General features: G+C 50.4%; 1 protein-coding gene across 2 annotated transcripts in view; it reads left to right on the forward strand.

The window, feature by feature from the left end:
• Nucleotides 1–26128, forward strand: part of CPNE9 (copine family member 9) — a 1048133-nt gene that overhangs the window by 620658 nt on the left and 401347 nt on the right. For both annotated transcript variants that reach the window (XM_085624269.1, XM_085624270.1), the window contains one exon: nucleotides 406–482. In XM_085624269.1, coding sequence (XP_085480395.1) covers nucleotides 406–482 — 77 coding nt within the window. The remainder of the gene's footprint in view (nucleotides 1–405; nucleotides 483–26128) is intronic.

Genomic DNA, 26128 nt, shown 5'->3' on the forward strand with positions numbered 1-26128 from the left:
ATGCGCTGTACAAATCCTTTAACATAACATAACTCTATCAAAGGGGTACATACATATTAATGATTGTATATGCTTTAAAAAAATGTATTATAGTGCGAATATACACAATGAAATACGGATGTTATATTCATTGCGTTTGAAAGTGTATCTTTTGAAAGTTCTGAGTAAACAGTTACAATGCTGGAGATAACATTTATAAAGTTGGAGTGTATGCTTGGAAGGTACCAGGGAGGTGGTCTGAATGTCCTCTATCGGTCAGAGACCAGATAGTGTTTTCATCAGCTCAGGTGCTTCTCTTGACCTCAGTGGCCTGTCGTGAATGAGTCGTGCTCTTGTTTGTACTGTCGCGTCACGTGTTGTGAAGGTGCATTGTGGGTAATAACCTGTCTTCCTCTCTCTCCACAGGACTTCCTCGGACAGATGTTCTGCACGTTGGGGGAGGTGATTGGCTCCCCTAGGAGTCGCCTGGAGAAGCCACTCGGGTGAGTTTGCGCTCTCAATTGGGAGGGTGGTTTCGCGATGAACAGTAAGATGCCCGCGAGGTCTCTTTGATTCCAACCTCCTTTTTGTTCACCCGCTCTCCTCCCAGTCTCTCTTCCCACAGAAACCTTACTGCTCATTCCCTCCGCCTCCTGCCCATTGACCCTCTCTGTCGCTTCAGAGCTTTGATGGTCATTATATCCTGGTGCTTCAGTAGGCTGAATTGTTCTTGTTGACCGTATTATCGTTGTGGTTTATAGGAGATCCGTGCTCTTCGTGGTGGTGTCACTTGTGAAGCTTTAGACATAAACAACAGATAGTAGTGTTCCCTTACAAGGAAATGTCCGCACATCCACTATGTACACAAAATAAGTAAGCATTCAATTTGGCGTGAAAACAAGTTGCTTCTGTAAAGATATTCTTCTATGGTTATAAAAACGGGTGCTCAGTCGCCCCCCAAAAACACCTACTATCTAAAGGTGTTGTTGGCACAAAACAATGTACCACCAATTTACACACAGAAAATAGAGACCTATACAGCACACCGTTTGTCTTATTCAAGTCCTAATTGCGTATGTTCGACCCTCGGGTACAGATAAACCCAATTTCAAAGCAAGGAAAGCACAAAAGTATTGACCAGAAACAGGAATCCAGAGACGTCAATCCATGTCGATTAGCAGTCTTTATTCTCAAAATATAAATCTTAAAATTCCCAGCACGCGATTAGCCGACACGTGTTTTGTCTTTACACAGACTTTTTCAAGGCATAAACATCGAAGACAGCAATCCAAAATCTTGGTCTCTTCCAGGGTGGGGTAGGGCTCCTCACCCCCTCCTGGACAAGACAACGAGACGACAGGCTCTCTTTCTAAAATATTAGATTTGCCATCCCCCACTGTGATGTACAGAACTTAAAGGAGATCCTCCAAAAGAACTGATTTAACTGATTGTCCTCCATACTTTGTTAATCAGTGTGGGTGCGATTGTGCCATTTCTTTATTTTATTACATTATAGACTGCATGTTTTAAGAACCGAGGTTTGCTTGCAATTTAGTAACAGGAATTAAGCTCTGTGGAGAGAACCACGTGCTGCCTCGGTGTAATCAGGGCCGGTTCTACGATTTTTGGGGCCCTGGGTAGAAAGGGAAGGTGTGAGGCCCCTCTAAGTTTCAGAGACATGACACATGAGGCATTCAGGGCTGTTTGCATCTGAATAGATGCCCCTGCGCCTGAAGCTGCAGCCCCTCCCTCTCAGTCACCTTCGAAGACAGCTCATCAAGGGCTGAAGGTGTGAGGGTTGCCATCCCGCTGTGCCTCTCCAATGCTGCTGGGGGTCTGAGCTTCGGTACTGAATCAGCGTCTGTTACACCCGACCTCAACAGCATCGGAGTCAAGCAATTACGGACAAATGGCATCGGTAAGGAACTCAGGAAAGAGCACAGGCGGCTTGAAAGAAAGGTGTTCCATATGAGAATGCAAACTCAGGGGAGGTGGTCTGCTGTCCTGTGCAGGACGCCATCCTTGTGTTTGCAGCCAATCACAGAGGAAGTTTCAAATTACAAACTGCCTAATTAGTATTCATGAGGCAGGCAGCGTTCAATTGGTAACTAGGGCTCTCGGGCAATGCCCGAGGGGGCGGTATCCGAATTCCAGCTGTGGGCTGCTTTTTTGAGCTGCCTGGGGGCCGATTTGGGAGGTTTCTGTGTTGTTCGATGCTGCCAGCGGCCCAGTGGGTGCCTGAGTGGCCATTCTGGAAGTAGATGGGCGTCCATTACCTCCCTTTTATCAACGGGCAAAGGTGTCACTCCCTTTCTCTCACTTGCCTGGCCCATAAATATAGGCAAATTGAGCGGGGGAAGGGGCCTGAGCAAAAGTGGCCTCACTTGTTTTCAGGTGTGTTTCACCAGTGTAAACTAATCCGTGCATTTTTTTAACCCCCCCCCCCCCTTTTTATAAGATTTTGCCGAAGCAGTGTTTTGCAGAAAGGCAAAATGCAAATGTGGGCCACAGGTTGCTCTGCGACTCCATGAGAACAGAGGCGGCTCCTCCACTGGGGCGGAGAAGCGTCGCCCCACTGCTCAGAGTTTGGTGTAAAAGGTTAGTGTGCAAATTGTGAAACTTTTGCAAACGTATTCTTAGTTCATGTGGACTTATGCGTTGCAGATAGTCTGAAAAGTAGCGCCAGTTACGTAGGGTAGAAGCTGGAAGATCATATGACTCATTTCCAATCCTGAAATTGCTATTTTTTAATGTCATGCTTAAAATACACACATGCAAGGCATTGAAATCCAATATCGGGTTTATTTATTTTGTATTCTTGTTTACCTATGCCTGTTTCTCATGCCAGTTGTAGGTCGCATGTTTGGTTATAGAGGTAGCTGAAGATTCCACTGTAGTTTAAGCCTGGCTCGAGCCACACGCCAGGCTCGGGCTCAGCTCGAGGTCTAGAACCTCATGAGAGCCACTTTCTCCTCCTCCAACAAACAGCAAGGGAGGGGCTGCCAAGCCCTGCGCAGCTTTGGTAGAGAGCAAAGACCCCTGGAGTGCAGTGGAAGTGTTCAGAGACGGACATTATGCTAAGGGTTTCTCACACAATTCCTCTTGGAGCACTGTCATACAGCACTGTACAGCGCCTGGAGGCCAACTGTCCATCTCAGCTGCTGTCCCTGGGCCTATAGGATAATGAGAATAGGAGCTGGGCTCTGCTCTTCAATGTTTGTGTGTGCGACACGACATGCAACTAGATCTGAATGAAATTAAAATTGCACCCGTGTAACTTGCGTAATTTCAAGTTTCGCTTGTTATGTGAAATTCCCGAAATGATGCCATTACATCGCGTACCGCTAGCGGCGTAACCTGCAATCGCGCAGAAACAGCAGAACATGAGCAGTGGCTGCTCACGGGGCGTTTGTTAAAATGCGTCCTTGTGCCAGACATTGATGAAAGGATGGATTTTACGCTAAAATATAGCGTTAAATGACAGATTTATATTTGACATCATTGGCATCATTTTGCTGAAATTACGCATGAGCAAATTATGCAAATTTCACCCATCCCTGTCATGTGACCCTGCTTGATGGCCGAAACCGTATGTTTCTGCTGAGAGGCCAATTTCTTTCACTCTGATCTCCAGTCTCTCCTACAATAAATCTTTCTTAAGTTAAGAAAGCCAGTGATATCTGCATTACATACAAGTGAATTCCCTGCCTATTTTCACTTATTTTTCCAGCCAGGCTTCTTGAGTCAACTTGGTTTAACATGTAACACAGAGTACTGTGTAAGGGGAGAGGAGGTGGCCTAACGGCTACGGCGGTCGACCTCGGACCTGGGGGACTGGGTTTGAGTCACGGCAATGACGCGGAACATCCTGTGATTCTGGGCAAATCACTTAATCTCCCCGTGCCTAACAAAAAACGAATGTGTGTCCTCATGTAATGCAACTGGGGCTATGTAAAGCCTCTGATATCCGGTTTGGGTCAAGTGCGCACTATATAAAACTCCGTAAAGGATACAGAATAAAACTATAGAAGTTTGAATCAGCAGCCCTAAACACACTCGAACCCATCCAGATGGTTAACCAACGCAGTCTTCTTAAATATTTGAAGTTTCCACTGACAGAACCTACCAAAGGTCCTAAAGTTCTGGGGACGAGTACCTATTAACTCTAGTTTTTTCTTCATAACAGACCACTATTATGAAAATATCACAGTCATTGCAACAAATGTAAAACCCTGTTTTTTAATTTATACAAAATTGCAATTCACAATTCAGAATACATTGAAAGCATATTTGAAATATTGACATGAAAACAATCTTCTCTTGGGCGACCCCAAAAACATCCAATATTCACGTATCTCAGAAGCTACTAACGTGTTTCGCTCTGCTGCAAAAAAATGACTGCTTCTTCAGGGCAGTCTTTTTTCCTATGATTCAAAGATGCTGTTCTTATCCTAAAGCGTAATCAACAGTATACTTTGGAAACCAAAACAGGGAACTACGGGTCAACATCTCTCAATATGACAGCGCATCAATTTTAGTAGATGAAGTGAATTCTGCTGTTCTTGGAATGTATTGTTGAATACACTTTAGGATAAAAACTGCACATTAAACTGTGGTGGTTGAGAACACATAAGGCAACTTTGCACATGAAGTGGAAGTGACGAAGACGCATTTATCTACAAGAAGGGAAATGGAGATAACGTTTTACTTTCGATTTCTGCCCTCAAATGTGGATTGTGTGTGAAGACAAAACCATATGAATGATAATGTCTATGATAGATGTGCATTTCAATGAAGGGATCTGTACTACAAGGAGCGCCCTGAAGAAGCAGTCCTCTGGGTGCAATAGCACAAAACACGTGTTTGCTATTTTCTGATAGAAATGAACACTGGATGTCATTGTTTTCATGCCAATATTTCATAAAGACTTTTAATGTATCAATAACTGGGAGTTTTAATTGGAAATGTATATAGATTAAAGAATGCATTTTTAAATTCTAGTAATGGCTCTCTGATATTCAAATAATAATCATCTATTATGAAGAAAAAACTAGAGTTTGAAGGTTCCCTCTCTCAGCCCTCCCTCAATAGACCTTTTGAAGGTTCTGTCTGTGGAAACTTCAAATGCAATGTGATGTATTTATTGAACACATTGCTCTGATTCGGCTCCTCGAACACTTTATAAAAAAACATTTAGCCTTTATTGTTGAATAGAAGGGTGAAAGAAATGCCTTTCTGGGGCTGCTCTGTACAATGTAACACTAGGGATCATGGGATCCATCCCAGCTTTCTAGCTCGAACAAATTGTGTGATCCTGGACTACTGGGTTTCTTTTTGCCTCTTTTTTCCTGAGAGCACCTTGAAATACTTCATTTGAATGAGCGCTATACGAAAGCCTTTTTTGTATGTGGTTTAATGGACTAAAATGTTCCTCCATCTCTAAGAGCACCTTAGGCCACTTTTAGTGGGGCTTTGACCCTCCCCCCCTTGCTTCTTAGTTAATTGAAGGCGTCATGATCGGGTGGCAGGCGGTCTGGGGGGCAGGAATGGTTCCTACTCAATGCAGGTACATCGTATACTTCACTAAAGTGAAAATGAAATACTTCTGTATGTTAAAGAAATACACGTTTTAAATGGAAATGTTTTTAGTTGCACAATTTACGTGCCAAAAAAGGCTCGGCTCGGCTCTCTGGCTCTCAGAGTCAAGCCACACCCGGCTCGGCTCGGCTCTCTGGCTCTCAGAGTCAAGCCACACCCCGGCTCGGCTCTCTGGCTCTCAGAGTCAAGCCACACCCGGCTCGGCTCTCTGGCTCTCAGAGTCAAGCCACACCCGGCTCGGCTCTCTGGCTCTCAGAGTCAAGCCACACCCCGGCTCGGCTCTCTGGCTCTCAGAGTCAAGCCACACCCGGCTCGGCTCTCTGGCTCTCAGAGTCAAGCCACACCCCGGCTCGGCTCCTTCTGTTAATTTTCTGGCTCGCCCACTTCCATCTGAATATAAAGTTTACTTCATTCTCAAAATAGGAGCAAATGATGAAAAGACGTAGAAATGTTCCTAGGACATAGGTAAGTCACAGCTATGTTCATAAATGGAGTCCAAAAGTCTCAGTCCATTGAACTCTAGTTGATTTCAGTTTGCGGTTGATGGGGGTTCATTCATTTATGCACATTTAGGGGTTTGTGCTCGAATGGGATCTCCATGATGGTCGAGATGATGTTGATGGTTTTATTTTATTTTTTTCTATTTCGTAACTTGACTTGGTCCTTCCTACCGGATAACAGGTAAACCGAATGATACGCTTCTGCTATTGACTGTAAATTAAGGGTGGATGGAACTCGCAGAGTTTCACTCTGCAGAATTCCACAGAGTTGCAAAAAACCGGTGTGAGATTCTGTGGAATTGTGTGAGCCGGCGGAATCAGCATGGTGCACTGATTGTTCACGCCGCACGGCAAAATCAGAGCAAACAGCACCGCGCAGTGCGCCAGAGGGCTACTTTGCTGCCGCTCGAGTGCTTTTCTAGTCGAGTGGCAGCTTTCCCACCGCAAGTGGGAGCTTTCTCACTGTTGCAACTGCCGGCAACAGCGGCGTTGAGAAAATCACGCAAGGTGCAGTCCCACGGCCTGAAAATCACACTAAGGGATGCCAATTCTCGCTTGCGCTTGCCAACATAATGTTGACGAGCCATGCGTGAGAAAAAACTCCGCCATGCGGTTGTTGGCAGGGAGTTGCCAGAGCTCCGTGCTACAAGTGCAACGCGGAGTGAGAAATACTCAGAGATCTCCTCTGGAGGAGCGGAGTTTATCGCCCGCCCCTAGTGTAAAGCGCTACAGTGCAGTGGCCCAACCATTCCTTTATGCTATGCCATGCTGATGTGTGCTATTACACTAATACAGCGCACTGTCATACAGGAAGGACTTCCAAGCACTAGTGGAAATAGCAGCGCCTAGAAGAGAAAATGAGGCTTTAATAGGCAGGCTTCAGAGCCTTCCCAACGGCAGGATGGTTGTCGGTCATTGGAATGTAAGGGGTGAACGACATCTGACAGCGTCTTGAGTTCAGGAAGGGTGAGGCTAGCTGAGCCTATGGCCGGCTTGAGAAAGCCTGCCACCTGCTGACGAAAGGGGGGGGGGGCTGACACCTACTCTTTTTCTGCCCCACCTCTTCTGATTTATTCAACAGGCCCTATGCCCATGAGCCTTTGCACGTTCAGAGTCCTGGCCAACACTTCTCTGACCTCCAAGAGGTATCAATCAATGCCTATCCTGGAAAGGTGAACGCCATCCTCCCTAAAAAATTCCACTGCATCAAAGCGTATCTCTGAATGGCAAATCCTGCAGAAACCCAAACCTCTACAGAAACGAGCGACTCAGTGTTCACCTTCCGCCTTGCCCTGTCGACCGCACCTGGGTTAAAAGCCCCTCACCACACCCTGCGTGGCACAAACTCGGTCCATAAAACAAAATAACCTGCCCACTGTTCCTTAATCAACACCAAATCCTTCTTCATGCTCCGCATCAAAACCACACTCTTTTCTTTGCCCAGGTCATTCTTCCCGAGGTGTAATACCAAAATATCGGGGCACCTGCCGTCCACCATCATTCTATTAAGCAAGGGACCAACTCCTTCCAGCACATGTCTCCTTTTCCCTTTCAAACAATTTGAAACAAACATTCGTTAAAACCTAGGGGGCCGATTCACAGAACTAATATGAGACAAAATCCTTAAGATAAACTTAGGACAGACTTAAGACAGACTTAAGAAAAACTTAGGACAGACTGAAGATAGACTTAAGACAAAATCCTAACTTTACTACTACTAAATGCCTTCTGTGAATACCACAAGTAGTAAATTTAGGATTTTGTCTCAGATTACTTCTGTGAATCGGGCCCTAGATTTTGACCGAAGTAGCTCTGATGCGTCTGCACTAGGGCCCATTTACGAACGAGTGCCCCACATCTCAAATAATCATCTCCTCCACTTGCGGATACACACAGAACCTGAAATGAGAAAAGTTAGCATGAGTTTGATACAATATTGTCCACCACACGCGCATCCACCTCCTCCCATCTCACGTAGCGCCTGTAACAATCTGACGACCAGCGTCCCAAATGCATAATTTGTTTTTGTCCCCACCCTCTGATACCGGCCTCTGATGCTGCCCCAATGCGGAAGGAGTGGGTCCCGAAGCCTGTTCCGTCTACCCCCATGTGCTGCAGCGCTTTCCGCAGAACCGCTAGCAGTTGATGCATGCTTGAAAACCACTCACCATGCTCCTTCCGACAATCCGAACCATTACAAAGCCCACCTAAGCAGACATGTCAATGAGGGCACCTGTAACATAACTCATTTACCGAGACCCCTTTGGTCTGTTTTAGACCGGCTCAACCATATTTGCACCCAGGTCTTATGCTTGACCACGTCCTGCCAAAGTACTCCCCCACCCCTTTTATTGCCCAATAATTCCGATACGCGAAAGTCCCGAAGAACATCCACACCATCAGTGTCGAAAACAGACACATTTCAAATTCATTTTTGCATGTTTCCGGCAGTATCGCTAGCACCCGACTCAAATTCCGCCAAGACATCGGCTTCCGAAACTTGTCCCCTGGGCCTTGCTCCCTAGCTCACCCTTCTAAAATTCTCGTACCTACCTCCCCTGCTACCACTGGGTACCCTCATAATAGCTTACCCATGAAAGCAATACCTGCTAGCTTCCTGGCGATTGTGACCCTTGACAAACCTTTGTCAATGAGGTCTAATATAAATTGAATGACATCTTCCTTCCGCCTGCAGCCCTCGGCTCGCGGCTGGGCACCCGACCGCAAAAATTCCTTTCAGGCTAAACTATAAGCCACCCTGCTAGATTCAGCTAACGACCCTACAAGCAGTTATACCATCCTACGTTGCCTACGTACCACAAATGCCGGGTCATTGGCATCGGGATCCTGTCGGCATCCTTGGCTAGTTCATGGAATCTCACCCACTGTGAACGAGACAAAGCATTCGCTATGTCATTGTCCACACCCGGAACATGAAATGCTCTAAAAGCTATATCATATCTTAAGCAGCCAAACACAAATACTCTTAGCAATTTCAGGACCTGCTCACCCCTTGGGGACTGGCGATTCACTGTTTCCACTACTGCCATATTGTCCACCAGGAAAAGAACCTTCTTATGAGCGAATTTTTCCCCCCACAGTGTTACTGCTACCACTAAGGGAAAAGGTTCCAGGAAAGCGATGCTCCTGCCCCGTCCCTGCAATGCACGGTCCATTGTTCTGCACACCACCTCCCCTGCCTGAACAAACCAAAGCCCAAGCTGACCACCGCATCCGCAGAGATTTGGACGTCCCATGTTAGGTCTTCTTCCCTTGCCAGCGGAACTCCATTGAATGACCGTTAAAAGACGGTCGGCATCCTCAAGTCCTCCTTCACTCCAGCTGGAACCCAAACACGGTGGTGAGGTAAATGTTTTCCTGACAACGCTCGCCCTAGTCTCCTACAGAATGTCCTCCCTGCCCTCACTACCCTGCACACAAAGTTGAGATGACCCAAAAGGACCTGCATTTCTTTGACTTTCACTTTCTCCCGGGCTAACATGCCCCACAACAATTCCAACATTTTCTCTTTTTTATCCTCTGGCAAGCGCGCCCGCATTGCCCTGGAATCGATCTCAATTCCCAAACAAGCATTTACAATGCAATGGTCTCGGCAACATTATAGGTAGAGCTATTGGTATTGCTCATTTTTTTATTATTTTTGTATCCCTAAATAAATGGCAATGTCATTTCTATTGGCATTAGCTTTTTTTTGCATATGTGATACCTATTGCATTAGCAGAGAGAGAGTGAGGTAGTGAGATAGAGAGAGAGAGAGTGAGGTATTGAAATAGAGAGTGAGGTAGTGAGAGAGAGTGAGGTAGCTAGAGAGTGAGGTAGTGAGATAGAGAGAGAGTGAGGTATTGAAATAGAGAGTGAGGTAGTGAGAGAGAGTGAGGTAGATAGAGAGTGAGGTAGTGAGATAGAGAGTGAGGTAGATAGAGAGTGAGGTAGTGAGATAGAGAGTGAGGTAGATAGAGAGTGAGGTAGTGAGATAGAGAGAGTGAGGTAGTGAGAGAGAGTGAGGTAGATAGAGAGTGAGGTAGATAGAAAGTGAGGTAGTGAGATAGAGAGAGTGAGGTAGTGAGAGAGAGTGAGGTAGATAGAGAGTGAGGTAGTGAGATAGAGAGATAGAGAGTGAGGTAGTGAGAGAGTGAGGTAGTGAAAGAGTGAGGTAGTGAGGGAGAGGGATGTTGTGAGGTAGTGATATATAAGCATAGAGTGATGTTGTGATGTAGTGAGATAGAGAGAGAGGTAGTGAAAGTGAGTTAGTGAGATAGAAAGAGTGAGGTAGTGAGATAGAGAGTGATTGAGGTAGTGAGTGAGAGAGAGTGAAGTTGTGAGGTTGTGAGCTAGAGAGTGAGGTAGTGATGTTTTGAGAGAGAGAAGTTGTGAGGTAGTGAGATAGAGTGGAGTAGTGAGGTAGAGAGAGTTATGTAGTGAGAAAGAGTGAGGTAGTGAAACAGTGATGTAGTGAGGGAGAGGGATATTGTGAGGAAGTGAGATGGTCGGTGGTTGAGATAAGTAATGACTGGCTGATACTGGCCTTCATTCTTGAGGGGTCCGTTGGTGGCTGGATTGTAGCCCACATAGGGAGCTGTGATGTAACAGGGCTTCAGAGACAGGTTTTGAAAGAAAAAGTAGTGTCACTTCTCGTGAATATATCATGACGTTCACGGGACACAACTGACTCATCTCATAAAATAGTTAACTATGGTAGGATATTGTTAGCATGGTCTTTAAGGCTTCCGTACTTGAATTGGGACAGCTACAGGAACTTCTCTGCACAATGAAGTAGTACTGGCGGTTCTCAAAAGGACTCCTGTGTGTCAGATGAGAGGGACTGGCCTGTATCAGCTGTAATCGAACACTTTCTGTCGGACAGTGTACGCACGCCTATGGATCATTTGAATACTTTTCATTGGACAGCCGCTGCAATTCTCAGCTTTTTTCTAGGGGTGGGCGGAATTTGCGGAATTAACCTTCGCAAATTATCGCGAGAATGTTTAAAATTATCGCAAACAAGCAGAAATATTGCGAAGATGCGGAAGTTTTTTTCCGGCATGTTCGCGAGATTTTCTGCATGGTTGTGGGTCGCCAACTTACCCATGTGGTTGCTTGCGGGCGCGGCCATCTTGTTTTGAGTTGTTCTCGCGGTGCATGATCGCGAGAAGAAAGACGTGATCGCGCGACGCATGACGTCACTGCGGGCGCGAACTGTCGCGAGACAGCGCAAATGGCTAAAAACAATACAACATCTCATGGAGAACGCGACCGGATCAAGAAAACTTGTCGGCGAACGCAGGGATTCAGGTAAGGCGATCGCGCCCGCGCGAGAATGTATTATTTTACAGCGCGAGCAAGAAACAAATTATCGCCAAGCTGCGGAAACCGGAATTTTTGACATTTTCGCGCTTTCCGCGGAACGCAAAAATGTCAAATTATCGCAATTTCCGCGAACGGAACGAAATTTTTGCCCAGGCCTACTTTTTTCTAATAGTTTTAAGGGACTGTGCAGATTTTTATCAGCAGGTATCAAATGAACTCTACAGTGGTGGCGCTTCTTTACAGGATTCCTGTTGTGTGATGGCACTGGCACTTATCAAATGAAATCATGGCACATCTCAAAATTATTCTGTTACTTTTAAAGTGACATCACTGCCACACTACTCGGCGCTGGCACTTCTCAGCAAAATCCAAACACTTTTCATGGGACAGCCGTACCACACTGCTAAACATGACACTACTCAGCAAGATTCTAGCACTTATAATGGGACAGTAGTATCATGCTGCTCAGCAGTGACACTTCTTAGCAAGATTCTAACACTTTTAATGGGCCAGCAGTAACACACTGCTCAGCATGGCAATTTTCGGAAAGATTCTAACACATTCGATGGGCCAACAGTACCACACTGCTCAGCACTGGCACTTCTCAGCAAGATTCTAAAACTTTTGACGGGACAGTACTACCACACTGTGTCATTTTCAGTTTTTTTCCCATCTTTTTGCTGAAGAGGAACAGCATTGGCAAAAGCCAATAGGTCTGCTGAATGTGAGACATAACGGCTACGCCAATGCTTGTTCTTTAATGCTAATACATTTATAAGCTTTTCGATAAACAAATGTTCTCGAACAGCAGCATACTGGGAGATGATGATTATAAATTCCTGCATAGTCTGTGCTCGGCAAGGAAAAGAGGATCCAGGACAGAGGATCATGTCTCTTTAGACACACTCTGCCTCTACTGCACACATCATCTGATGCATAGGCTCCTGATTTTAACGAGAGGAAAAACTGTGTTGCTCAATCGGATCAAAAGTTACTTTAAGTTGGGTAACATGTTCCAGAATAATGGAGGGTCCTTCACAAAGGTTCACTCGTCATCTTTCAGTTGTTTATTGTTGTATTTGGTAGTGAAACTGGTGCTAATGGGGCCAAATCTTTGCCCAGAAAGTAATACAGTGTGTATACGTGGCAAAATAATGAAGCAATACTCTCAAAAAAGATGCCACATTACATTCTAGAGTTTGTCTTTTCTTGCTTTACAATTTTGTCAACTCTGCCTTCTGATTTGCACCGCCATGCTGCATAATTCCAGTGGCTCTTCCTATGGCCCAAGGAACTCTAATTGTGGTCAGAACTAATGTTTGTTAAGAAGCCCCTTTGTTCCGGGTGAATGTAAATGTGTTGTCATTAGCAAATTAAAGGCCGTCTCCGTCATCTCCCCACAACTCTGATTCACCTTAGAATACCTCTAAGTGGTCTCTCCATTTCAACTCTGACAGTTTATTTCACATGGAAAATAAATGTAAAGTGCAGAAGTCCCATGTTAGATTGGACACTTTAATACAGGTCTGGATTTGTGCTATCAGCATGCATTCTGCGACAGACAGATTAAATGCAGAAGTGGCATTTCTCAATAACACAAACACGCACAATGTCACTTTAATAAGGACAAATCACAGATACCAGAATCCCAGTCTCAGGCAGTGAAGTGTCAGACGTAGGAGTCACGACTCGCGCTCGGACACATGACTCAACACATTTCTCGCCACCATCTATCCAGCCAGATGCTGCGCGCGCATTCTTAAACACAGATCGACCTCGGGCACAGAGAAGGGATTAAAACAAAGCCACTTTTGGTCAATTTCAGCAAGCAACACAACTTTGAAATGCAATGCACGTATTTTCGGAAATGCAAAAAAAGGGGGACACACGTTTCGAAAAGAACTGAAGAGTAAACACCACACCTTTGCTTGCCTCGTCCACGCGTGAACCTCTGCTACAATTAGCTCCGGAGGCACAAGGGGGAAAGGCATCCAAAGCACGGTGCGGTTCCCTGCTCGTCGCCACCAGCACAACAACACGGCGCCGGACGGATGGATCTAGCAAAAAAATGGCGGATGGAAGCTTCGAAACTTTTTCGGATTCGGGGGCGTGTTCCTGCTGTTCTAAAAGGGCGTGGCTAAAAAGTGGAAAGAACAGCAAGGAACACGCCCCCGAATCTGAAAAAGACGGAGCCTATTTGGAGGGACGGCTCTCTCCTCCAATGGCTGGCCTCCGTTTAGGAAGCCAGCCAATGGAGGAGAAGCTAAAAGAGAGGCGGGCTAAATAGCCACTCTAGAAAACATTAAATCTCCGACTTCCGGTTCTGCCTTCGGCAGACCGGTAGTCCTCGACCTAAAAAGACAGTGCCGTGCTGGGACCAGTTGTCTTTTCTGGTGCCAACGGCACCCCAAGCTCACCTATCAGCTGTTGGAAACTTTCCAGTGCCTTCTGGCATTCGTCCAGATAGTGCATCACCAACTGGTGCCCAGTGCACCGTGAAAATAGCCACTGTAAAAACGTGCTAAAGTATTCAAACAAAGCGCATGAAATAGAACATCCCCTTGGCAGTGCCTTGTCCACGTACCATTTTCCCTCAAAATGGATACCTGGAAGATCCCAGTCCTCTGGATGCACTGGACGCAACCAAAAAGCCAAATATATGTTGCATGTTGCTATTTGTGCAACTGCGCCCGCCGCCACATCAACCGATGAATAAGATACCGTAGCTGCCTCCTCATCAATAAAGTCATTGACTGACATCCCTTCTGTCCACAAAAAATGCTGAATGAGTCTGTATTGCCCTGGCTCCTTTTTTGGCACTACCCATGTGGGAGAAATGATTAACTTCTCCTTGGGCCAATCTTCAAAAGGCCCTGCCATCCTTCCCTCACTCACCTCTTTATCTAGTTTCTCTTGGACCCGTGTAGCCCAATCAAAAGCCCCTTCTAAACCGTCCCTCAAAACCTGTGCTGCCCCTGATCTTCAAAGCCCCTCAGCCGCTCCCACTTTCTCCAGTTTAACCGGAGTATGAGCCTTTTGGCCCAGGCCCTTGGGGTCCATCACCTCCCCAAGTGCCTGAAAACTGCTGTTGGTGAGGCCCCTCCCCCCCAATATTACATCCTGCTGGTTGCCATTGCTGGCCTCCATGATGATAGCTGCCCCCACCCTGAAGCAGTTGACCAGTGCATGGTGACCTCTGCACTTCGAGCATTCATGGCGTAACTTACAGAACTCGCGTGTACACAACCCTTTGTTAAAATCCCAGCAAGGCCCCGCTCCTGTCTCTCTCTTCCCCGTGCCTCCCAACCCGTCCTGGGTGGGTCGCCCCTGAAAGGGCCGGTAAACGATAGGCAGTCCACTGGCTGTAAATATGGTCTTACCCCCCTTTCGCCGCTCCCATTGTATGTTGACGTAAGTCCGTGTCTAGCTCCCCCCATTTAGTTTCGGGGTACCATGCTAGGCGCGCTCTAAATTCCTCATCATACTGTGCCCATGTGTATCCTCCTACCGTGAGTTGAGCCTTCCTAATGACGTCCATGTATTTGAATAGCGCCACGCACCGCTCTGGGTATTTTTCGCAATACGCGCTTGCACGTATTAAGAACGCTGCCGTCCAGTTCTCTATAGTCAACGGGACCCTCGGCCGCTTGGCCAATTCATATTCTTTTTCCTTGGACCCTTCTTTTGACCTCACCTCCGTATGCAGGAACTTAAACATTTCCACATATTCTCCTTTCCATATGTGCTCTTTAGTTGCTAGCATCAAATATGCCCCCAAAGGTTTTGTCGACCCCATATATGGGAGTTTTTTAGATTTTCAGTTCTTTACTCTCCAGCCCTTCTTTCTTGTCACCTTTTTTCTCACCGTCCTCAGTCGCCTTCTCAGTGTTTGTGCTTCTTTCTACTTTAGTGCTCTTCGTGTTCCCTACCTTACTTGTGCCAACGCCAATGTCCGTGACGTACTTCCTTTTCCTTAGCCTACCCTCTCCCCCTCCTGCCCCTCCCCCCCATATCCACTGACACCATTATGGGCTTTGCCCTTGCACCTGTGGCCTTACCTGGCTCCAAGGAGGGTGCCCATATAGTTGCAGTCCGCCTCGCCAGTGGCCCCGTACTCTCAAATGTCCTTGCTGGCCTCATCGCAGGCCCGATGCCATTCGTGGAACCTGCTGCCGGCATCTGAAACATACTAGTTGAAACGTTAACTTGGCCCCCCCATCCTGATCATCGACTTCCGGTAGCTCACCTTCTTCAAGGCTTTCTTCACCAAAATCTAATTCTTCTTGCCCCGAAACTTGGGGCCATTCATTGTATATCTCTAACCTAAGGCCCTACCGGACCCCCATCTCCCCGCTTCTGGTGGGGCTGACTGCACCCTCCTGTACTCCTCCGGCACACTCACCCATCTGTTACTGTTCTTCTTTGCCTCGGAGGCCGACTGAGACCCGCTGGGTGTTGGGGCCAGCGAGGTCGTTCTGGGACTATTTGCGCTGGCCGCGACGGGCTCCCCCGCCGGTATCGGGTGCACCGTTCTGGGCTCCATTCTCACTTTGCCTCGGTGCCCACGAGCTGCTTGTAGCTCTGCCAAGTCTGATGCGCTCCACCGCTCCTCGCCCAGCAAAACAAAATTCTGGTCTGGTGTGCTGGTTCCCTGCCAAACACCCGCCTGGCCAACTCTCCTTTTCTTACCTTGACATAGGATTTCTAGTGCCCCCCCTCGCCCCTCACTTCCATCGCCAGCTCCCTGTCGCTGTACCCCTTCCTCGTCGCCACTCCATTCCAGCATGGCCAAGACGAACACGGGTGCTGGACCCTGCACTAGGCGTCAACTGTCTCGCAGCTTTGACCCTGCTTCAGGTTTACCCCCTTGTAACTGCCCACCCAGCCCACCCTTACCTTGCCCCACAGCCATCCCTTCTCCCTGCAGCAACCTCCCCCTTTCCATATATGCATCTAATTGTCCTACTCTATCTAACCCTATCACCTTTTCATTTCATGCAGTAGATATGTCTAGGTCCTTCCAAGCCTGGGTGCCCCATGCCGGATCTAACGCGTCAGGTATGTCCTCTCCCCCCTCTTTCCCCCAGTGCCCATCCAACCACCCCCTTAATGGCCCTGATGCTCCCCCAGGCCCCTGGGCCCTTCACTCAGTCCCTCCCAGGTCCCCACGGTTTTCCCCCACTGGTCCACTTGTGGGGGCTTCCTCCAACCCCCACCTCCCGGCCCAGGAGAGTCCCCAGTCCCCCTCCTCTCCTGCCCCCATGCTCTTTTTACAGTCCCCAGCGCGAGCCATAAACTCGGCTTCACGCTGAGGCCTGCTGTTAAGGCCCCGCCCATTGCCACAGGCCTTTTCCCTCTCTACGGGAGCAATCGCATTCCTCTTTTTTGGACCGGCGACACCCGACCGGCACTCCTCATGATCCATGCCACCTCCACCTCATAGTCGCTACCACAGCCGTGCGGTGCCGACCTCTTCCCACGTCTTTGGCTAGCCCTGCCCCCTGGAACCCTCCCGGGGGCCTCAGTGGGAGCCCCATCCTCTACCTGTGTGGACGCTCTTGGGCCGCTCTCCTGGCATACAAGTGGCCTGTTCACTTACCGCACTCACCTTGCTCTTCTTCGGCAATGTGCATGCCGCAACCGCGGCGGCCACTCCCGCCGACGCTCGCCATGACGGGCGCGATGAGCCCGCGACCTCAGGAACCACGAGGTCCATTCGTCCGGCCTTGCTCAGCAGTCGTAACGCCTCAAGCACACGGTAATCTTCCATGATTCCTGCACTATAGTAATGTAAGTACCAACTATTCACTACCACTAACAATACTACGCTCAGCCTAATACTCCTAACAAAATCCTCCAAAAATAGCTACACTACTCTCTGCCCCCAGCCAGCAGGTCACCAAACCTAAAATGGTAGCTCGGAGCCCAACTGCCCTAAAATGTACAAAATGGCGGGCCAACCCGGTCTGCCCCCCCCCAATCTGCCCGGGGGAGGGGCAGACCTCCCTCCGGTCGGCTGCCCTCCTTTGCGTCAATAGAGGATGATGTCACATCATTCCATGGCACCAGACTTAGTTTGACTTAAGAACCTTCACGCCCCCCCCCCCCCCCCAACTGATGCTTATTTATACAGGAAGTGGTCTGAACAAGCAGGAAGGCGTTGACGTTGTTCACAGGTGAAAGGCCCCTCCGCTCTCCACACTATCCCCCCTCCCTACCGCCACCCCCACAAATCTGAAGGAAGAGCGAGAAACCCAAAACAGGCCCGGAAATGTAATCAAAATGAAATCATTAAAATAGAGATATTGTTCCTTTCACGACAGGAGGCTTTTCATCCCCAGAGCACCAGCCCCTTTGTCTGCCGCCATGAAGCCTCGGCGCCTGGCAGCAGGCACGTCAAGTGCCAGAAAGAGGGTTTTTTCTATAATGTATTTAATTGTAAGGTGCGCAGCGCTGCGAGGCTGCGCCGCAGCCCACACACAATGGCCGGCCTGCGCCAGTGCACTCTGATTTGGTGGAAAGGAAGGGGGCGGGTGGCTCCGCTGTCCGCCTCTTATGGCCTTTTTAATGCACCCCGAAGCAGGCACTTTCGCCCCACCGCGCGCCCCTTTATTAGCACCAGCTCTGTGCAGAGCGCGGCAGCCCCGGTCCCATTAGAGTCGGGAAGGGGAGGCAGGTTCCAGGGGGCAGGCTCCGGGGAGGGGGGTTGGAGTTCTGGGCGAGGCAGGTTCCAGGGGAAGCAGGTTCCATCCGGGGGCAGGTTATTGGAGGCAGATTCCAGGTAAGGCAGATTCCAGGGGGAAGGTTCCGGGGAAGCATGTTCCATCCATTGGGCAGGTTCCATCCAGGAGGCAGGTTCCGGGAGGCAGGTTCCAGGGAAGGCAGGTTCGAGAGGGGCAGGTTCCAGGGGAGGCAGGTTCCAGGAGGCAGGTTCCAGGGAGGCAGGTTCGAGAGGGGCAGGTTCCAGGGGAGGCAGGTTCCAAGGGAGGCTGGGTCCAGGGGAGCAGGTTGTGGGGAGTGGGGAGGGCAGGTTCTGGGGGAGATAGGTTCCAGGGGGCATTATCCAGGGTAGCAAGTTCTAGGGAGGCAGGTTCCAGGAGAGGCCGGGTCCAGGGGGAGGCTGGTTCCAGAGAGCAGGCTCCAGGGGAGGCAGGTTCCAGGGGGCAGGTTCCAGGGGGTAGGTTCCAGGGGAGGCTGGTTCCAGTGGACAGGGTTCCGGGGGTGGGGAGGGCAGGTTCTGGTGGAGGTAGATTTCAGGGATCATTTTCTAGGGGAGGCAGGTTCCGGGGGGTGATTCCAGGGGAGCAGGTTTCAGGGGAGGCAGGTTCGAGAGGGGCAGGTTCCAGAGGAGGTTCTGGGGGTCGGGAGGGCAGGTTCTGAGGAAGACCGGTTCCAGGGGCCAGGTTCTGAGTGAAGCAGATTCCAGGGGGTATTTTCCAGGGGGGGCAGGTTCCAGGGGGGCAGGTTCCAGGAGAGGCTGTTTCCCTGGGGCGGTTGGTTCCAGGGGACAGGTTCCAGGGGGAGGCCGGTTCCAGAGGAGGCTGGTTCCAGGAGGACAGGTTCCAGGGGAGGCTGGTTCCAGTTGGAGGCAGGTTCCATGGGAGGCTGATTTTAGGAAAGGCAGGTTCCAGGGGAGGCAGTCTCCAGGGGAGCAGGTTCCAGGGGAGGCAGGTTCCATGGGAGGCTGATTGTAGGGGGGGCAGGTTCCAGGGGAGGCAGGTTCCAGGGGAGGCAGGTTCAAGGGGAGGCAGGCTCAAGAGGGGCAGGTTCCAGGGGAGGCAGGTTCCAAGGGAGGCTGGGTCCAGGGGAGCAGGTTGTGGGGAGTGGGGAGGGCAGGTTCTGGGGGAGATAGGTTCCAGGGGGCATTATCCAGGGTAGCAAGTTCTAGGGAGGCAGGTTCCAGGAGAGGCCGGGTCCAGGGGGAGGCTGGTTCCAGAGAGCAGGCTCCAGGGGAGGCAGGTTCCAGGGGGCAGGTTCCAGGGGGTAGGTTCCAGGGGAGGCTGGTTCCAGTGGACAGGGTTCCGGGGGTGGGGAGGGCAGGTTCTGGTGGAGGTAGATTTCAGGGATCATTTTCTAGGGGAGGCAGGTTCCGGGGGGGGGGGATTCCAGGGGAGCAGGTTTCAGGGGAGGCAGGTTCGAGAGGGGCAGGTTCCAGAGGAGGTTCTGGGGGTCGGGAGGGCAGGTTCTGAGGAAGACCGGTTCCAGGGGCCAGGTTCTGAGTGAAGCAGATTCCAGGGGGTATTTTCCAGGGGGGGCAGGTTCCAGGGGGGCAGGTTCCAGGGGAGGCTGTTTCCCTGGGGCGGTTGGTTCCAGGGGACAGGTTCCAGGGGGAGGCCGGTTCCAGAGGAGGCTGGTTCCAGGAGGACAGGTTCCAGGGGAGGCTGGTTCCAGTTGGAGGCAGGTTCCATGGGAGGCTGATTTTAGGAAAGGCAGGTTCCAGGGGAGGCAGTCTCCAGGGGAGCAGGTTCCAGGGGAGGCAGGTTCCATGGGAGGCTGATTGTAGGGGAGGCAGGTTCCAGGGGAGGCAGGCTCAAGGGGAGGCAGCTCCAGGGGAGGCTGGTTCCAGGGGAGGCAGCATCCATGGGAAGCAGGTTCCAGGGGAGGCAGGTTCCGGGAGAGTCTGGTTCCAGGGGGGCAGGTTCCGGGGGAGGCAGGTTCCAGGGGGCAGATTCCAGGGGAGGCAGGTTCCAGGGGAGTCTGGTTCCAGGGGGGCAGGTTCCGGGGGAGGCAGGTTCCAGGGGGCAGGTTCCAGGCGAGGCAGGTTCTGTAATTCTTCAGGAGGGTATAGTGGGGCTCTATGTTAGTGATATCCGTACTGGAGAGTCTTGAGTCTGTGGGTGTTCAGGAGAGTATGGAGGGCTCCATGTGTGGTCACTGCACTGGAGAGTCTGAAGTCTGCGGTTCTTCAGGAGGGTATAGTGGGGGTCTGTGTATGGTATCCACACTGGAGAGTTTTGAGGCTGGGGTTGTTCAGGAGGATATAGAGGGGCTCTGTGTGTAGCCACCACACAGAAGAGTCTGGTTCTTCAGAAGGGTACATAGGGGCTCTGTGTGTGCTCACTACGCTGGAGAGTCTTGAGCATGTGATTATTCAGGAGGGTATAGTGGAGCTCTGTGTGTGGTCTGAGTAAAGGAGAGTCTTGAGTCTGTGGTTCCTCAGGAGGGTACTGAGGGGTTCCATGTGTGGTCACCGCAATGAAGAGTCTTGAATTTGTGTTTTTTGAGGACCGTATAGAGAGCTCCATGTGTGGTCATCAAACTAGAGTCTGATGTCTGTGGTTCTTCAGGAGGGTATAGTGGGGGTCTGTGTGTGGTATCCACACTGGAGAGTCTTGAGTCTGTGGTTTTTCAGGGGGGTCCGGAGGGGCTCTGTGTGTGGTAATCGCATTGGAGAGTCTTGAGTCTGTGGTTCTTCAGGAGGATCCAGAAGGGCTTCATATGTTGTCACTGCTCTGGGGAGCCTGTGGTTCTTCAGGAGGTTCCAGAGGGGTTTCTTGTGTGGTCACCACTATGGGGTGTCTGTGGTTCGTCAGGAGGAGACAGAGGGGGTCCGTGTGTGGTCACCTTACTGGGGAGCCTTCAGCCTGTGGTTCTTCACGAGGGGACAGAGGGTCTCCATGTGAGATTACTGCATTGGGAAGTCTTGAGTCGCTGGTTCTTCAGGAGAGTACAAAGGAGCTCTGTGTGTGGTCACTGCACTGGAGAGTCTGTGGTTCTTCAGGAGAGCCATAGATGCTCCATGTTTGGTCAGCGCTCTGGAGAGTTTTGAGTCTGTGGTTTTTCGCAGGGTCTTCAGGGGCTCCATGTGCGGTCACCGCTCTGGAGAGTCTTGAGTCTTTGGTTCTTCAGGAGAGTCCAGAGGGGCTACATGTGTGACCACCACTCTGGGGAGTCTGTGGTTCTTCAAGAAGGGACAGAGGGTCTCTGTGTGTGGTCACCTTACTGGGGAGTCTTCAGCCTGTCATTCTTCAGGAGGCGACAGAGGGGCTCCATGTGGGATTACTGCATTAGGGAGACTTGAGTCTGTGGTTCTTCAGGAGGGTCTAGAGGAGAAGCATGTGTGGTCACTGCTCTGAAGAGTCTCGAGTCTTTGGTTCTTCAGGAGGGTCCAGAGGGGCTCCTTGTGTGGCTGCCGTACTGGAGAGCATTGAGTCTGTGGTTTTTTAGGAGGGTGCAAAGGAGCTCTGTGTGTGGTCACCACACTGGAGAGTCTTGAGTCTGTAGGCCTTCAGGGGTGTACAAAGGAGCTCTGTGTGTGGTCACCACACTGGGGAGTCTTATGTCTTTGGTTCTTCAGGAGGAGACAGACGGGCTCCATGTGTGGTCACCGCTCTGGAGAGTTTTGAGTCTGTGGTTCTTTGGGTGGGTCCAGAAGGGCTTCATGCGATGTCACTGTTACGGGGAGTCTGTGGTTCTTCAGGAGAGTCCATTGAGGCTCCATGTTTGGTCACTGCTCTTGAGAGTCTTGACTCTGTGGTTCTTCAGGAGGGTACAAAGGAGCTCTGTGTGTTGTCACCACACTGGGGAGTCTTGAGTCTGTGGTTCTTTGGGAGGAACCAGAGGGGCTCTGTGTGTGGTATCTCACTGGAGAGTCTTGAGTCTGTGGTTCTTCAGGAGAGTCCAGAGGGGCTCCATGTGAGGTCACCTTACTGAGTAGCCTTCAGTCTGTGGTTCTTCAGGAGGGGACAGAGGGGCTCCATGTGGGATTACTGCATTAGGGAGTCTAGAGTCTGTGATTCTTCCGGAGGGTACATAGGAGCTCTGAGTTTGGTCACCGCACTGGACAGTTTGTGGTTCTTCAGGAGGGTCCAGAAGGGCTTCATGTATTGTCACTGCTCTGGGGAGTCTGTGGTTCTTCAGAGGGTCTTGAGGGGCTCCATGTGTGGTCACTGTACTGGAGAGTAAAGGAGAGTCTTGAGTCTGTGGTTCCTCAGGAGGGTACTGAGGGGTTCCATGTGTGGTCACCGCAATGAAGAGTCTTGAATTTGTGTTTTTTGAGGACCGTATAGAGAGCTCCATGTGTGGTCATCAAACTAGAGTCTGATGTCTGTGGTTCTTCAGGAGGGTATAGTGGGGGTCTGTGTGTGGTATCCACACTGGAGAGTCTTGAGTCTGTGGTTTTTCAGGGGGGTCCGGAGGGGCTCTGTGTGTGGTAATCGCATTGGAGAGTCTTGAGTCTGTGGTTCTTCAGGAGGATCCAGAAGGGCTTCATATGTTGTCACTGCTCTGGGGAGCCTGTGGTTCTTCAGGAGGTTCCAGAGGGGTTTCTTGTGTGGTCACCACTATGGGGTGTCTGTGGTTCGTCAGGAGGAGACAGAGGGGGTCCGTGTGTGGTCACCTTACTGGGGAGCCTTCAGCCTGTGGTTCTTCACGAGGGGACAGAGGGTCTCCATGTGAGATTACTGCATTGGGAAGTCTTGAGTCGCTGGTTCTTCAGGAGAGTACAAAGGAGCTCTGTGTGTGGTCACTGCACTGGAGAGTCTGTGGTTCTTCAGGAGAGCCATAGATGTTCCATGTTTGGTCAGCGCTCTGGAGAGTTTTGAGTCTGTGGTTTTTCGCAGGGTCTTCAGGGGCTCCATGTGCGGTCACCGCTCTGGAGAGTCTTGAGTCTTTGGTTCTTCAGGAGAGTCCAGAGGGGCTACATGTGTGACCACCACTCTGGGGAGTCTGTGGTTCTTCAAGAAGGGACAGAGGGTCTCTGTGTGTGGTCACCTTACTGGGGAGTCTTCAGCCTGTCATTCTTCAGGAGGCGACAGAGGGGCTCCATGTGGGATTACTGCATTAGGGAGACTTGAGTCTGTGGTTCTTCAGGACGGTCTAGAGGAGAAGCATGTGTGGTCACTGCTCTGAAGAGTCTCGAGTCTTTGGTTCTTCAGGAGGGCCCAGAGGGGCTCCTTGTGTGGCTGCCGTACTGGAGAGCATTGAGTCTGTGGTTTTTTAGGAGGGTGCAAAGGAGCTCTGTGTGTGGTCACCACACTGGAGAGTCTTGAGTCTGTAGGCCTTCAGGGGTGTACAAAGGAGCTCTGTGTGTGGTCACCACACTGGGGAGTCTTATGTCTTTGGTTCTTCAGGAGGAGACAGACGGGCTCCATGTGTGGTCACCGCTCTGGAGAGTTTTGAGTCTGTGGTTCTTTGGGTGGGTCCAGAAGGGCTTCATGCGATGTCACTGTTACGGGGAGTCTGTGGTTCTTCAGGAGAGTCCATTGATGCTCCATGTTTGGTCACTGCTCTTGAGAGTCTTGACTCTGTGGTTCTTCAGGAGGGTACAAAGGAGCTCTGTGTGTTGTCACCACACTGGGGAGTCTTGAGTCTGTGGTTCTTTGGGAGGAACCAGAGGGGCTCTGTGTGTGGTATCTCACTGGAGAGTCTTGAGTCTGTGGTTCTTCAGGAGAGTCCAGAGGGGCTCCATGTGAGGTCACCTTACTGAGTAGCCTTCAGTCTGTGGTTCTTCAGGAGGGGACAGAGGGGCTCCATGTGGGATTACTGCATTAGGGAGTCTAGAGTCTGTGATTCTTCCGGAGGGTACATAGGAGCTCTGAGTTTGGTCACCGCACTGGACAGTTTGTGGTTCTTCAGGAGGGTCCAGAAGGGCTTCATGTATTGTCACTGCTCTGGGGAGTCTGTGGTTCTTCAGAGGGTCTTGAGGGGCTCCATGTGTGGTCACTGTACTGGAGAGTAAAGGAGAGTCTTGAGTCTGTGGTTCCTCAGGGGGGTACTGAGGGGTTCCATGTGTGGTCACCGCAATGAAGAGTCTTGAATTTGTGTTTTTTGAGGACCGTATAGAGAGCTCCATGTGTGGTCATCAAACTAGAGTCTGATGTCTGTGGTTCTTCAGGAGGGTATAGTGGGGGTCTGTGTGTGGTATCCACACTGGAGAGTCTTGAGTCTGTGGTTTTTCAGGGGGGTCCGGAGGGGCTCTGTGTGTGGTAATCGCATTGGAGAGTCTTGAGTCTGTGGTTCTTCAGGAGGATCCAGAAGGGCTTCATATGTTGTCACTGCTCTGGGGAGCCTGTGGTTCTTCAGGAGGTTCCAGAGGGGTTTCTTGTGTGGTCACCACTATGGGGTGTCTGTGGTTCGTCAGGAGGAGACAGAGGGGGTCCGTGTGTGGTCACCTTACTGGGGAGCCTTCAGCCTGTGGTTCTTCACGAGGGGACAGAGGGTCTCCATGTGAGATTACTGCATTGGGAAGTCTTGAGTCGCTGGTTCTTCAGGAGAGTACAAAGGAGCTCTGTGTGTGGTCACTGCACTGGAGAGTCTGTGGTTCTTCAGGAGAGCCATAGATGCTCCATGTTTGGTCAGCGCTCTGGAGAGTTTTGAGTCTGTGGTTTTTCGCAGGGTCTTCAGGGGCTCCATGTGCGGTCACCGCTCTGGAGAGTCTTGAGTCTTTGGTTCTTCAGGAGAGTCCAGAGGGGCTACATGTGTGACCACCACTCTGGGGAGTCTGTGGTTCTTCAAGAAGGGACAGAGGGTCTCTGTGTGTGGTCACCTTACTGGGGAGTCTTCAGCCTGTCATTCTTCAGGAGGCGACAGAGGGGCTCCATGTGGGATTACTGCATTAGGGAGACTTGAGTCTGTGGTTCTTCAGGAGGGTCTAGAGGAGAAGCATGTGTGGTCACTGCTCTGAAGAGTCTCGAGTCTTTGGTTCTTCAGGAGGGCCCAGAGGGGCTCCTTGTGTGGCTGCCGTACTGGAGAGCATTGAGTCTGTGGTTTTTTAGGAGGGTGCAAAGGAGCTCTGTGTGTGGTCACCACACTGGAGAGTCTTGAGTCTGTAGGCCTTCAGGGGTGTACAAAGGAGCTCTGTGTGTGGTCACCACACTGGGGAGTCTTATGTCTTTGGTTCTTCAGGAGGAGACAGACGGGCTCCATGTGTGGTCACCGCTCTGGAGAGTTTTGAGTCTGTGGTTCTTTGGGTGGGTCCAGAAGGGCTTCATGCGATGTCACTGTTACGGGGAGTCTGTGGTTCTTCAGGAGAGTCCATTGAGGCTCCATGTTTGGTCACTGCTCTTGAGAGTCTTGACTCTGTGGTTCTTCAGGAGGGTACAAAGGAGCTCTGTGTGTTGTCACCACACTGGGGAGTCTTGAGTCTGTGGTTCTTTGGGAGGAACCAGAGGGGCTCTGTGTGTGGTATCTCACTGGAGAGTCTTGAGTCTGTGGTTCTTCAGGAGAGTCCAGAGGGGCTCCATGTGAGGTCACCTTACTGAGTAGCCTTCAGTCTGTGGTTCTTCAGGAGGGGACAGAGGGGCTCCATGTGGGATTACTGCATTAGGGAGTCTAGAGTCTGTGATTCTTCCGGAGGGTACATAGGAGCTCTGAGTTTGGTCACCGCACTGGACAGTTTGTGGTTCTTCAGGAGGGTCCAGAAGGGCTTCATGTATTGTCACTGCTCTGGGGAGTCTGTGGTTCTTCAGAGGGTCTTGAGGGGCTCCATGTGTGGTCACTGTACTGGAGAGTCTTGAGTCTGTGGTTCTTCAGGAGGGTACAAATGAGCTCTGTGTATGGTCACAACTCTGGGGAGTCTGTGGCTCTTCAGGAGGGTCCAAAGGGGATCTGTGTATGGTCACCACTTTGAGGAGTGTGTGATTCTTCAGCAGGGGACAGAGGGGCTCAGTGTGTGGTCACATCTCTGGAGATTCTTGAGTCTGTGGTTCTTCAAAAGGGGACAGAGGGGCTCAGTGTGTGGTCACCGCTCTGGAGAGTCTTGAGTCTGTGGTTCTTCAGGAGTG

This window comes from Triturus cristatus, chromosome 9, assembly GCF_964204655.1.
Source record: "Triturus cristatus chromosome 9, aTriCri1.1, whole genome shotgun sequence".
Lineage (NCBI taxonomy): Eukaryota > Metazoa > Chordata > Amphibia > Caudata > Salamandridae > Triturus > Triturus cristatus.